At 46.1% G+C, this 14988-nt stretch overlaps 2 protein-coding genes across 3 annotated transcripts; one reads left to right on the forward strand and one right to left on the reverse strand.

Annotated features, from left to right (window-relative positions):
- The first annotated feature begins 905 nt into the window (after positions 1–905).
- On the forward strand, positions 906–2797 carry LOC119302092 (chitinase-like protein 1). The gene is made up of 3 exons (XM_037579109.1): positions 906–1628; positions 1773–1929; positions 2018–2797. Exons 1-3 carry the CDS (start codon positions 1226–1228, stop codon positions 2454–2456), a joined length of 999 nt encoding a protein of 332 aa, XP_037435006.1. The 5' UTR covers positions 906–1225; the 3' UTR covers positions 2457–2797.
- Positions 2798–3325: 528 nt separating this feature from the next.
- Positions 3326–10747, reverse strand: LOC119302093 (methyl-CpG-binding domain-containing protein 2-like). Of its 2 annotated transcripts, none has more exons than XM_037579110.1 (5): positions 10586–10747; positions 7081–7608; positions 5549–5602; positions 4461–4621; positions 3326–3938 (listed from the first exon to the last, which is right to left on the reverse strand). In XM_037579110.1, the coding sequence occupies exons 2-5, from the start codon at positions 7587–7589 to the stop codon at positions 3721–3723; spliced, it is 942 nt and encodes a 313-aa protein (XP_037435007.1). In that variant the 5' UTR covers positions 7590–7608; positions 10586–10747; the 3' UTR covers positions 3326–3720. The 2 variants fall into 2 exon arrangements, with proteins under 2 accessions (XP_037435007.1, XP_037435008.1); XM_037579111.1 differs by having other exon boundaries at positions 7081–7642.
- Positions 10748–14988: the final 4241 nt, after the last annotated feature.

The following is a 14988-nucleotide window of genomic DNA, read 5'->3' on the forward strand; positions in this document are numbered from 1 at the left end:
CTATTCATCGAGGCCCCTCTAAGGTTGACCTTCATATGTGACAACAGAAGCATGAACATATACGTTATACCCTAGGAGCCTTTTGACTTTGTCTAGGCCAAATTAAATACATGCGGGTCTTTCTGTGAAGAAATAACAAGAACAGACATGGTCCTCCGTGATCACATATATAACATCATTTTCTACTCATGCCGCCACATGTTCTCTTGTAGCGACCCGCTGGAGGCTGAGCTATCGACTATTGCAGAGGGATAAACACTCTCCCGATTCCATATCGAAACCGATGATTGCTTGGAGGTTGGGAATATGACAGTGAGTGTTGAGGACGTTCGCTTGCCTTATGCGTTCTTGGTATATGAAATCAAGGTACATACGAAGGTTAGTTGTGCTTGTAGTGCTCATATTCGACAATCAAAACTAAGTAAGCCATTTTATGTCAAACTTTGGAAGAATACATATACGGACTGCGGTTTGTAGACCGGATAACGTCAGAGACTTATGCCGCCATGGTTGTAATCTTCATGTGTTGAGTAATAGTACAAATGTCGTTTCTCGTAAAAAATTTAAGACAAATGGGGATGTATTTGGGGCTTTTCATGGAAATGCCCTAGGTGCAAGTGTGTAAACCGTCGGTGGAACTTGCTGAATTTCCACTTGTTTGTTATTATAGTACTCCCTCCGTTCGGAAATATTTGTCATCAAAATGAATAAAAGAGGATGTATCTAGATGTGTTTTAGTTCTACATACATCCCTTTTTGTCCATTTTGATGACAAGTATTTTCGGACGGAGGGAGTATAAGAAACACGGAGTTTCAGCTTAAAAAAAAGGAAGACGGAATTTACCGGGAAAATCATTAACGGTAACGTGTTACCTACCGAACCAGCTGTCTTGCAGCTCGTCCCGTCTTCCTCCCTCGTCTTGACAGCCGACCCTCCCGCCACCGACACCACTCCTCTCTTCCCCCGGTCGCACGCGCGGTTGCCACTTCGCTTTCATCCCCACTCCCATTTTTATCTCCTCACCAGATCCCCGCCACCAGCTACCGCATTCCCCAAAGATCCAGATCACACCAGACGGGGGCAGCCCAGATCGATCTCCCGAGCTCCCGAGAAGAAGCGAGATCCAGATCGAGCTGAGCTGAGCTGAGCTGCTCGGACCGCCGGAGCTGAGCTGAGCTGAGCTGCTCTGACCGCCGGAGGGGGGAGAGCAAGAAGAGCAAGAAGATGAAGCGGAAGACGCGGAACAAGATCGTGGTGACGGTGCTGCTGCTGGGGGCGGCGGCGGTGCTGATCGGCGGCACGCTGGCGCTGATCCTGACGGCGGGGACGTGGAAGGTGAAGCTCAAGGAGTCGCAGGAGAAGGTGTGCAACAAGGGGTGGGAGTGCTCCGGCACCAAGTACTGCTGCAACCAGACCATCACCGACTTCTTCAAGGTGTACCAGTTCGAGAACCTCTTCGCAAAGCGCAACTTCCCCGTCGCCAAGGCCGTCGGCTTCTGGGACTACCAGGCCTTCATCACCGCCGCCTCGCTCTTCGAGAACCAGGGCTTCTGCACCACCGGCGGCATCGACATGCAGATGATGGAGCTCTGCGCCTTCCTCGGCCACGTCGGCGCAAAGACCTCATGTATGTAGTGCTTGTTCTTCTTCTTCCTCCTCCTCTCCGGTGGCGGTGGCTCGATTCCGACGGATTGCTGCTTTTGCTCTGCTTCCTGTTGCTTCCCCTGCTTCGATTAGATCCAGGAGGCCGACTGATTGGGTCTTCTTGCAGGTGGATACGGCGTGGCCACCGGCGGTCCGACGGCGTGGGGGCTGTGCTACAACCACGAGATGAGCCCCGACCAGGGCTACTGCGACGACTCCTACACGCAGTGGCCCTGCGTCAAGGGCGCCGAGTACTACGGCCGCGGCGCCATCCCGGTCTACTGGTAAGCTCAAACCATTCAGTTCATCAATCGCAGCCATTCATGGCAGTTCTTGCGAACCATACCTTAATTGATCCATCTGAGTGGACAGGAACTTCAACTACGGCGCGGCGGGGGACGGGCTGAAGGTGGACCTGCTGCACCACCCGGAGCTGCTGGAGCAGAACGCGACGCTGGCGTTCGCGGCGGCCATGTGGCGGTGGATGACGCCCATCAAGAAGAAGCAGCCGTCGGCGCACGAGGCCTTCACGGGGGTGTGGAAGCCCACCAAGAACGACACGCTCAGCAAGCGCCTCCCGGGCTTCGGCGCCACCATGAACCTCCTCTACGGCGAGTCCATCTGCGGCCGGGGCTTCATCGACGAGATGAACGTCATCATCTCCCACTACCAGTACTACCTCGACCTCATGGGCTTCGGCCGGGAGCGCTCCGGCCTCAACCTCGACTGCGCCGAGCAGGCCCCCTTCAACCCCGCCCCCAAGAAGGACGACGAGCAGCAGCCCACCGGCGGCCAGAAGCCGTCGGGCTAGCACGCACCATGTTTGTATGCATGTTCAGATATTCTTGCCACGCCATTGCCTGCTCCCCGAGCTATGCTGAGCTGCTGATACATACTTCAGTGTGTGAGCTTTGGTGCCATTTTGGGTAGGGCTCTGTATGTGAATTGGGTTAACTGTGGCCTGGGTGTGTACCACGGTGTCCATTTTCAGTTGTTTTGTTTCATTTTTTTGTGTCACACATATGTCTAAAGAGGAGAATTCGAACTGAACATAGGCGACATATCCTACCATGACTCTGCTCAACTTTCTGTATATGTTCCACCTGAGTAAGGTATTGCTTGATTTATCCATGTATAAATGCCAGTCTGACCTGACCAAGGTGTTGCTTGATTGAGCCATTTGTGAGGGGCCATCTTTTAGCAAACGTGATCCAAGGAAGGAAAGGGCCAATCTATTAACAGCCGTTGTTTTGAACCTAGGAAAACGCTGTGTTTTGCGGCAGAATCATTGTGTTTTACATGCCTGAAAAAGCTAGAGAAGCTTGACGAAATTTTGCTATAAATGATACTGGTGTTGTTCATGTATAGATATCGAAGTTCTAGGGTTTAGAATCATACTCCCTTCATTTCTAAATACAAGACCTTTTAGAGATTTTACTATGGACTACAAACGGATGTATATAGACGTATTTTAGAGTATAGATTCACTCATTTTGCTCCGAATGCAGTCTGTATTGGAATCTATAAGAAGGCTCAGATTTAGGAATGGGGGAGTACTAGTGTTGTTCATGCATAGATGTGGAAATTTCGTTTCCTTGTGGAAAGGCATGGATCATGCAGGCAAATCCTATATGGCATGCTAGATGAGCATGACGAGCTCGGAGAATAACGCACCGCCACTGCTACAACTGTCATGTCTCGATAGATAATAGATGAGTCGACTCCGACATACAGCACAACACAATAGTCCCCTACCGACATTTCTGTATCTTACAAAGGAGAAAATAAAACGCATCTAATCTTGCATGACAAGGTCTCCTACATAAGCATAGCGGAACATACATGCTCCGAAAGGGTTCGACAGGGCTTCTCCGATACTACAACATTCAGTCAACTTGCTGTCCCAAATCGTCGAATTTTGGGTCGACCTCGAAGGTTCGTGCCTTGGTACACATATAAGGCCAATACGGACTCGCATTACAGAAAAAACCGGCCCCCGCATACAATGGAGAAGGAATATAGAGAGTCGAGGAAATCATCGATGCGGGGCACTGGGTACGTCAGACTGCAGCTTTTCAGGCAGTGGTGGTAGCATCTCCATTCTGAGCATCCTCTACCTTGGTTTCCGGCCCATCAGACACGTGATTGTTAGCATTTGCCTCTCCTGGTTCTGCTTTCCTCTTCCGGACCAGCTCCACATCTGCTGATCCAACTGGCTTTTCGTCGGCATGAGATGCTGGTTCGCTTGCCTTAGCCTCACTTGCAAGAGGAGCAGCCCAGGATATGGGGTTAACTGGGAGAAAAACACAAACATGAGATGGTCTGCACTTAACCAAATTGGTTTTGAAAAGCACCTGATAAAATGCACCAAGCAACCGTTACCAATTTCACGAATCAATGAAGGAGCATACATGTGCCAAGCAGTATGGTTCAACTAGTGTCTTGACCATGTGTACTAGCCAATACTTCTCAAGCAGATTAAAGGAAAATAGTTTTGAGTTCTCACGTTATAGTTGGAATACTTGGATGGATAATCATAATTCATGACTACCATTTACGACAAAGATATAATCTAGCAAAGCAGTAAGAAAAACTTTATATAGTACTCCCTCCGTTTCCAAATATAAGTCTTTTTAGAGATTCCAGTACAAACAACATACGGATATATATAGACATATTTTAGAGTGTAGATTCACTCATTTTGCTCCGCATGTAGTCTCTTATTGAAATATCTAAAAAGACTTATATTTAGGAACGGAGGGAGTATATTATGCTTTAACAAATCATGATGAGTTCATTTACACAGCGTACACACCTTCCACTGGTTGAACAGGCTTAGTTGTTGCTTCATCACTTGGACTTGCGTTCTTAGGGCGCTTTTTGACATAGTTCTGCCGCAGAGGTCTAGGAATCTGGAAGGAAAACTGAGCTAATGTTACACCCTGTGCACCATACTCTGGATTTTCTTGGAGGTACCTGCAAAGTATGGCATAGAAAGTTTAGACCATAGACAGATGAGTCGCACGTAGCAATTTTAGAGACAACAAAAGAGGCAGTATTGACCATGCACACATGTTGTCAGCTACAGACCCTTATCCACCGTTGGATCAGATAGGAGGTTTTTCATCCAATTCCCTTCTGTAGCACTACCCTAAAGCTGCAAGAGCCTCATAGGCAAGCAGCCAAGCACACACACGCTCATCGGCCCATGCACCTGAGTTGAATTTGTAAGCTTTTGCACGATGTTGCATACTTGCATGACACAAAACTAATTTGACACCATGCAATCATTGGCGACTTTCAGTCTGTCCCCGTGCACAAATTTGAACCTTTGAGTTTCTAGGGATCCATTAGTCCAATATTATACGCTATAAGAGGGATCCCATTAGTATCAGCACAAATAAGAGGGAACCCATTATCGTACGCCGTATAAAAGAGAGGCGCCTTAAAGTGCATCATAGGGGGTATGGTAGCGGTCTTAATTATTTGCCTAAAGTTTCCGGTTAAGTGTTCATAGGGACCCACGCATAAGACAGACTACAAAGCAGAATGATGTGCATAGCTTCCCACATATGTGCAAAATCTGTTTCTAGTTCACTATGGAATACCATTTTATGAAAAATGGTTCAGGAGTTTGCAATCCCAGTTCTCGTGTACCACTCATATGCATATATAGATATTATACTTCTTTATCAATTTAGATGTACTCCGTTAGTAGTAACTAGGTACTTATTAATTGCAATGTCCAGTTATAAAATATGGAGAAGAAAGCAGCATAAGATTTGCAATACAAGTGCTACTTCATGTTTTGACTTCAGACACAAATTTAAGGAAATAAATTACAGCTCAACAGATGAAGATTGATGTTGAAAGGGACATTTTGAGTAAATTTGCATCACGTACCGATCAACTTCAACCAGTGATCTCAGCTTCCTCGAAGTAGGAGAAGTGTAGTACCTGAAACCAAGATAAAGGGCATTACGGTAATTACAGCAGCTGTAGCAAGGGTACATGTTACATTACAATAATGAAATGAGGTTTTTTAGGACAGATATTGTCTATTACTCCCTCTGACGTTTTAAGTCTTTAGTGACCTAAAATGTCTTACATTTGTTTACAGAGGGAGTATATCATTACAAGAATGTTAAAAATGCAAGCCCAGAAATTTCCACATTAATCAAGAGGACAAGAGAAGATCTACCCTACCTATTTTGGTGGGTCCAAAATTATGACCATGTAGATTTATTAGTTTATTTGTGCAACCCTATCATTTGCTAAATTCAGCAGAAGGTAGATGATTTAATTTACCACCAAAATATACCATTTGAATGAAAATGGAATGCTGTTCTGGAACAACATGAAATGTCCGTTAACTAAAGCCTCTCATCTTTGCAGCCTATATTACTTGTGTGATGAGAACTAAGTGGATCTTTCCACCTATTCTACGTTTTCCACCGCCTTCTGTCGCCTTAATTTCCATATGCGCCATACATGAATCCAATCAGCAGTTGTTTTTAGTGATGCTGCCGGATCAACTAAAGTTATTGGTCTCCTCTCCAATAATCGATAGCAATGTCAACGCGAAAAAATCTCCTCGAGAAAGATGTTTACACAGCAAAATGTCATCATGGAGTGTCAAACTGATAGGCTGTCAGCATAAACTAATCCTTTTATGAACTTGCTTCAGAATAGAATCAGGAGTTCAGGACAGCACTGAAACCTAGACTGACCATGCCAATGCACTATTAGCCAAGTGGCCAACTTACAAGGGGCTGGCAAAACTTCAAGGGATGGCAAAAACTGAAAAAATGTGCGGTATGATTCACTGATGCAGAAAATCAGTACTCCGCGGCTCAACACATAGAAGACTAATTATTCCCAGCCTCAAGAAGGCGACTACAGAAACATGTCGATAATAAATGGGCTCTCATGCTTACGGCCATATTTCCTTGGTTCATCCGAAGTAACAAGAAGCAGCAGAATTGGCTCTTTCATACAAGTTATGCACCGCCAAAGATGCTAAGGGTAACTAAGCAACTAGTGTGATATAAACTAGCACAAACTAAGCATCCATACAACAATCTAACATTTTGATGCGGAAAGGTCCCCTTCACTTCCCTGGAGTTCAGGGGGGGTCAACTCGGAGATCACCGTTAGGAAAAAGTAACATGATATGCTTGGTACTTTCTATATTCCCGACTTGAACTCTTCGTAACTGAGACATAAATGGTTTATGTGTGCAACTTAGAAAAGGTGTGGTGTAGAAACAAATACAAATGTGCGGGTTAATTGGCTGATTTTCTGTTATTTCCATGCGCATTAAAAACTGATTTTAACATATAGAGATAAAGTGGCAGGCAATTAAAAAAAATCAATGTACTTGCAGAAATAGCCTGACAAGTAAATAAAGGTAGTGACAGAAAAGCATCACTCACACATCAGCAAATTTGGTGCCTCCTTCACCTCTTATTCTAATCTGCCTTTCCCATCCAGCAGGAGGCTGTGCAATATTGGGTTTGTCGATAGCCCAGAGTCTGCTTCCATCCTGAGAAATATCTTCTTGATCATCGCATGTTACATCAGGTTTCCATTCACAGGCTCGTTCGCAGTCAAAAGGTTCCTGTATAATATGCTCGCGTATTTCTTCATACTTCTCTTTCGTTGGAATAAGTCTCCATTTGAAGCACCTAGCACATTGGATAGTGAATGCCCCAATACATGGCGATCCACGGTATGACACGTTGGAAGCAGCTGATTGCTGCAATGGGGAACTGTCTTCTCCAAATTCATCTTGCACTTTATCTACTGTTCCAAACTTCAAACCAGGCGTTTTATCTGATGCAGTTTCAGACGGAAGCTCGTCATTCTCAAATTGGTGGCCGTCTGTACCAGACAAACTAGTACGGCTCTTCTTCAATGGTTGGGGAGATTTAGAACTGTCCATAGGTTCTGCAAGAGATTGCCTGCACAACTTCCAAATTATTAGGGCCTAAGTACCTGCAGTTGGTATCCATAATCATAAGAACTCCGTGATGTAACAAATATGATGTGGATGCAAATTTAATAGAAAGCAGATGCCCAGCCCACTGATAGATATCAACAAGAAGATAACTCGAATTAACTGCACAAAAAAGCTAAACAAAATGAAGTTGTTCTGTCTTCCAACAATAATTTTGAACGTTGTCCAACTATGTGTGATAATACCAGTATTAGCCACGAGGCTCCCAAGTACATAATGATCACGTAAGTGTAACTTGGATGAAATATTACAATCATTGTGCAAATTACATGCTCAGCCTTTGGACAAGTGTAAACAATAGAGTGAACAGAGAATGTTGCACATGAGATCGGATAATTTTTACTTCTGTAATACAATAGAAACGTAAAAACCAGATAGAGATGGACTTGTTCCAAACCCACACAAATTTAGAACGGATAACCAAGTGAAACATGATCGTTTACTAATCAATAAAAATTTCTTCAGGTGCATTTGCTAACCCAAGTTTGGTCTAATTTATACTGTATACTGTAGTACGTATAACACCCAAGAAAACCATCATGTTCCAAAAATACTTATCATTTTTCAAAGGAAAACAATACTCCCTCCATCCCATAATATAAGATGTTATTACAATTGATATATGAGTATATTGGTTGTAATAACATCTTATATTATGGGACGGAGGGAGTACATATGATTTTTCAAGTTTTCAATCCCAATATTTAAAATGATATTAGCAAACTGGCAGTCAAAGTTTTTTTTTACTGAAGGTATGTCCAAAACGCCCCTTATTTGTGAACTGGGGGTAGTAGTTCAACAATAATGCAGTAACTTTAAGCCTCAGCTTAGCACACAAATTCGCAATCTTCTTGGTTTCCCTTTACAACAGATGAACAGGCTGTCAGTTGCAGATATTTTTCTTCACACTTCCAAATCATCCTTCAACAAGTCCTATTTTACTATAACATGTTAACATCTATAACTTCACAGTGGGTGTAACAGAAAAGAAATTTCAGTTGTCAGAGACACCTACATGAAAGTAACTTGAATTGCAGTGCAGGTCACTGCAGAGCAACACAAGCATCACTCCAACTAACAAACCAGATTGTTTTAGTAGATTGGTCCATGTATACATGCATATGCTCCCACACGCCAGTCCTCAGGACCAAGCATCTGTAATGACACTTTCCATGGTGGGGGCGTTTGTTTGGCTAGAAACAAGTACAACAGGGTCAGGTGAGGCTAAAGGAGGAGCATACAGAGTGGGAGTTTGGAAGTCAGGACGGTAGTAGCAACTATAAAATATATGGTTTGGAGAGTCGATTCTGCAGATGCAACCATGGATGGGAATGTAATTGATAAAATGCTAATCTGGAATCCAGAAGAATGTGGATGAGAAGTGCGCATGAGGAAAGGGCCAACAGTGATGCCAGTGCTAGAGTTTTAGATTTACAATATCGCTTAGTAGCTGCTTCTATAACTAGTGGATTCATAAATATATCCATCGTTTTGCCAAGTCATGTCTGTGTTACTAAGATGGCTAGTAAATGGTGTGTGCATAGCACGTAGGGGCAAAGTGCTTAAGAATTTACAACACTCGAAACAATTATATATATATAATTTTTCTGGAACTTTTTTAATTGACCATACTAATTTTGCTTCCTTTCGTAAGAATTGGATGAGTGTAGAATGTCAAAGTACGGTAGGCGTGATTCAAAATGTAGCATGAATACCCAGCCAAGTGTAACGCAGAACTGCTGCTATATGCACGAAGACAGCAGATTGTGCTCCGGTGCATCGTAGCTGACTGTCATTAACCACTTTTATTTATTTTAGCTATTCACTAGTACTCTGTATGGGCCAACAGGGCAGGAAGCATGGTAGCGCAGTTCAATTGTGGTGTAGGCTTGTGAGTCGTTTCGACTGCCTTTTCCGCATGTGGGACCAGTGCTCTGTGCGAACGCAAGCCGTCAGATGAAATACAAACACAGCCCACATTGCAGGGATTCGCTCATGTCTCACCGTCCGATTCATTCAATCAATGGCCAAAACTGCTCCTACTTTAGCAGGAACACCTTAGATGCAGGCTAAATCCAGATTCAACAACTGGTGTACTATATATAGATTAAACAATCTGGGCGGCTTAAGCGAACTGACTAGGTTAGAACACAAAGCACTCGCCGCAATTACACTTTCCACTACTACGTATGTACCAATAGCTAGAGCCCGATCTGGCGATGCAGTACCTTCGCCCGCTGCTGCATCCTGTCCAGCCGGCCACCGCCCGGATCAATGACAACAAGGCGGCAGATCTGGAAAGGAGGGAAGCGGGGGCGACGATTCCAGCGACTGGAAGGCTTTGTTTTGGCGGCAACGGTGCCCGCCGACGGACTCGCCAGAGGCGGCTTCAATTCACTATATTGTGGGGTTTTGAGCTTCACTGTCTTAATAGGTTCAACAAAAGCATGCACATCGCGCACGCATGAATACCCCCGACACGCTGAATGTTTGTCGGTATCCACAGCAGTCAAGGAAATTTGTACACAATAAGCAGATCTCCGCACCAGAGAGGGGCGGATCTAGATGGTGCGTTGGGTGTGCGCCCGGAAGCTGCCAAGGCCGGTGGGATTTAACTAATCGCTGGATGAAAACAACCTCGTACCTCGAAACCTAATGCCTGGCGATGCCGCGAAAGGGAACGCCGAATGGCTCGCGATCTCCCGACGGGGAAGGACGGGAAAGGGACGCGCGCGTGAGAGCCGGGGGTGCTGAGAGAGGGGGGCGGGGTCGGGGCAGTTGACAGCGACGCTAGGGTGCGGGCACGGCGGCAGCTCTGGGGCGCGGTGTAGGCTACGGGGGAGCTTTAGACCGTGCCGCCGTGCTGCTAGGTCATGGACTCGGGATGGGAGAGAGAGCAAAGGTGCGGGGAAGGGGAGTACCTCTGAGGAGAGATCGAGGCCGGTACGGGCGGCTGGCGGTAGGGGTTGGAGAGCTCCGGTGGTGGTCGCCGCCGGCGGCGGCGGATGGGTTGGGGGATTAGAGGGCTGACTAGCCTTCTCCGTCCGCCTGCGTGACGCACTCACGCCCGATCGGCCTGAAAATAAAGCACGCGACCTGGTCCAAATGAGAAAAAATCCAGCCCAGGTGAAGAGAGAGAAAAAAAAACTCGAGGCTCGTGAGGCCAACTCCACCGCGCGACCCTATCCTGTCCGCCCCCGTCCGTTTGGGGTAAAACGGACGAATAGCACACCCCAGCGCACGGCCTCAAACGGACAAATGTTCGGATTCCGTCCGTTTTCGACCCATCCCGGCCCAAACTTGCGCTCGGTTTGGGGTGAAACGGACGCGCGAGGACGGCTTGGACGCACGCCCTTGTCCCCCTGCCCCGCCTGTCGGGAACACTAGCAGTCCCTTCGCTCCCAAACGCTTCCACCCTCTCTCTCTCGCCCCGCCCCACCGTCGGCGCCGCCGCTATTCTCCGGCCGCCTCCTCACCGCGCAGCCTCCGGCCGTCCCTACCAAACCACTTCTCGACATGGCCGCCACCACGCCCGTGCTGTGGCCGTAGTTTTGGCCGTCGATCGGAGGTTTGGCCGTCGACGTCTTTGCCGGCCGCAGAGGGGACAGGACCGCCGGCGACGCAGCACGGCGTCCTCGGCAGCTCCCGACGAGAGCTCCACAGCGGCCAGTAGCCGGCCGGCAACCACCCCTGGCGCGTCGAGGTGATCTTCGCCACCACGCCCGCAGGGTGTTCGGCATTTTGCCCACAAAGGTATGGACAGTGAAGACGAGTTTTTCTTCCATCACTTTCTTTGTTCATCGGACGATTCGTCGTCGGATGATGAAGATATTGTGGTGGCTGCACTGGTCGTTCACGACCACATTCAACGGCAGCTTCCTCGGTACAGGGGGCCACTCCCTGGTCGTGCTCCCAACCTGAACCGCAACAGGGAGAGAGGGCACGCCCTGCTCTATGTCGATTACTTTGCCAACACCCCGCTCTTCAAGCCGAATAAATTCCGTCGCTATTTTCGAATGGCAAGGCATGTGTTCAATCGTATCGAGAGGGAGTGGTTGCTCATGACCCATACTTCGAGTGCAAGACGGATGCCCTTGGCAAGCTTGGATTCTCCTCTTACCAGAAATGCACCGCGGCCATCCGCATGCTTGCATATGGAATTCCAGGCGATCTGGTGGATGAGTATGTGCGTATGAGTGAGACAACATGTCTGATGTCAATGTACAAGTTTTGCCAGGCTGTGATCGAGGTGTTTGGCCCAGAGTACTTGAGGCAGCCAACTGCCGCTGATACAGAGAGATTGTTGGCGACCAACGCAGCTAGAGGCTTTCCAGGCATGCTTGGCAGCATAGATTGTATGCACTGGGAGTGGAAGAACTGTCCATTTCCTTGGCAGGGCCAGTACAAAGGGCATGTCAAGGCGTGCACTGTCATATTAGAAGCGGTGGCATCACATGATCTTTGGATATGGCATTCTTTCTTTGGCATGGCAGGTTCTCACAATGATATCAACGTGCTGCAGCGTTCTCCAGTCTTCGCGAGGTTTGCAGAAGGCCACTCCCCACCTGTCAACTTTGAGAGCAACGGCCACCATTACAACAAGGGATACTATCTAGCAGATGGTATATATCCTCAGTGGTCAACTTTTGTGAAAACAATCTCGAAACCCCAAGGTGAGAAGAGAAAGAGATTTGGCCAAATGCAAGAGAGTGTTAGAAAGGATGTGGAACGTACTTTTGGTGTGCTTCAATCGCGGTGAGGCATCGTTCGAAACCCTACACTGTCATGGGATGAAAGGAAGCTTTGGGAGGTGATGACTGCTTGTGTGATCATGCACAACATGATCGTCGAGGACGAGCGTGATGAGAGTATCTTCGACCAAGGATTTGACTATCAAGGTGAAAATATTGAGCCCCTGCACCAAGACCCGGCCACATTTGAACAGTTTGCTCAATTCCATCGTGAGATGCGTGATTGGCACTCTCATTTGAATCTTCAAAATGACTTGGTTGAGCACGTGTGGGATCACATTGGCAACCAATAGATGTATTGGTCCATTTTATGTTTAGTCAAGACAATTTCGATTTGGTTGTAAAAATATTTTATTAAAGACAATTTCAATTGGGTTGTAAAACTATTTTAATTTTCAGACAAATATTTGGGTTGTAAACTAGTTTTGATGAAAATTTAGGCATTTTTGGCCCTGACGGACATGATATGACAAAAGGATGCGTCCGCGCGGTGGGCGCACGGCCACCGCATCCCAGGACACGTCCAGACACGACCCCAAATCGCTACCCAAATAGACAGAATCCGGACAAAATGGACGTCCGTTTGGGGTCGCGCGGTGGAGTTGGCCTGAGGGCGTCTCCAACCCTCACCCGCAAACCGGCATCGGATGGTATAGCCGGGCATCCGACACTATCTGTATACTCCTACATTCCAAGTCGTATTTCAACATGATGCAAAATCTATCAAACACAGTGAGATTTATCAAAATTCGGATAGAAAATAGCATAAATCATTCATACTTCCTCCGTTTCTAAATATAAGTCTTTTTAGGGATTTGAATATGGACTACATACAGAGGAATACAAACGTATTTTAGAGTGTAGATTCACTCATTTTGCTCCATATGTAGTCTATATTAGAATCTCTAAAAAGGCTTATATTTATGAACGGAGGAAGTACATGTACAAATATGAACTATTGTTGATTGTTGAAACATCTTCATATGCAAATAAGTCTAATATAACAATAGTTCATATTCAGCGAGGAATAGTTCAGATTCAACTGGATTAACCGAATGTTCCACAAGTTTTTCATGAGCGGGTCATGTCCTCCCACACACACTGCCCCTTGAGCTTCATCCAATCATATATGTGCGTAAATGGTTGCCCTCTATCTCGTGGTACATCACGACAATGCCTGGGTGGTGGACAGAGAGGTACATCATCATCGGAGGAGGAGGTGAACAACATGTAACGTTAATGACCCCTCCCCCCCAAGGCAATGATATCCTTATCCTATCTATTTTGGCGGTGGTACTGATTCAAAACATGCGCTGAAATGTTTCATTCTCTTGCTCTATTTCCTTTGTTCTTGCAAGAGAAAATCCATAAGAAATGGATCTAAAATTCTATACTTCTCTGAGGAGAATTATGCCCACCTGCCCTGAAATGTTTTGTTCTTCTGCTTTGATATTATTCGCCAATCTAACTTGCAGAAGAAGATACTTCAATAGATATCTCTGACTTGCTCCGAAATATTACTGCTCTTTTGCTTTGATGTTTTTCTTTCAACGAGCTAACTTGCAGAAGAATATTTTTGATCTGAAATGCTTCATTTTCTCTGCCCTGATATTACTTTTGTCAATCTAACTTGCAGGGGAAATTCTTCAGAAGATATTTTCGACAAACATTGAAACTTCTCAGTTCTTCTACTCTATTACCTTGTATCATTCTTTCTTGCAGAAGAAAATCTGTCAGAAGTGAATCTACAAAGTATGATATTCCGAGGAAAACATCACTCCTTATTTCTACAGCAAATCATTTCAAAGTCTTTGTATTCTTGAATAAATATTTTTCAAGGGCTTTGTCTTGCAGGAAAATATATCTCTCAGATATCACCAAATGCATTGATTGATCTCACTCAATCGAATCATCTCTCAACACATGTAGGATTTTCACTCTAGGAAAATCTTCACTAAGATGAATACATTAGGGGGGCATATTTTATCTTCGGATATTCTCTCAGCACATGTTTTCCTGCACATTATCAGTTACCCTTACAAATACCCTTTCGATGTGTTCTGTTTTGTCAGCAATCATCCAAAAAGGGGGAGATTGTTGCTGCAATGTCTTCCCCCGTTGTGTTTTGAAGATTGCTATCAAATACAGTAATGGACTGATTTGTGTGCTAGTGTACATTGAGAGAAATGGTCCATCACTACTGGAAACAGAGAATTTGCCATTAGTCAGCTCAGGTCTTTGTTGTCTGCTTATAAAAAACGGACGGCAAAGACTTGGCTGACGGCGAAGAGGCTAGTTGCCATCAACCAGTTTTTTGCCATCCGTCAGCTGACGACAAAGAGGTGGGTGGGTTCCAGTGGAGGCCTAAACCCTAACAGCCCACCAACCCCACCTCATTGTCGTCCGCCAGCTGACGGCAAAGAATCTTTGCCATCTGCTGGCGAACGGCAAAGAATTAAGTATCTAACGGCCGTCCCGCCCCTCCTCTCTATCTTCCTTCCCGACCCCCCCACCCCAATTAACCGCCACCGTCCACCGCGCCCCCGACCCCCACCGCACCCCTGCCGCCTTGC

This window comes from Triticum dicoccoides, chromosome 5A, assembly GCF_002162155.2.
Source record: "Triticum dicoccoides isolate Atlit2015 ecotype Zavitan chromosome 5A, WEW_v2.0, whole genome shotgun sequence".
NCBI classification, from domain to species: Eukaryota; Viridiplantae; Streptophyta; class Magnoliopsida; order Poales; family Poaceae; genus Triticum; species Triticum dicoccoides.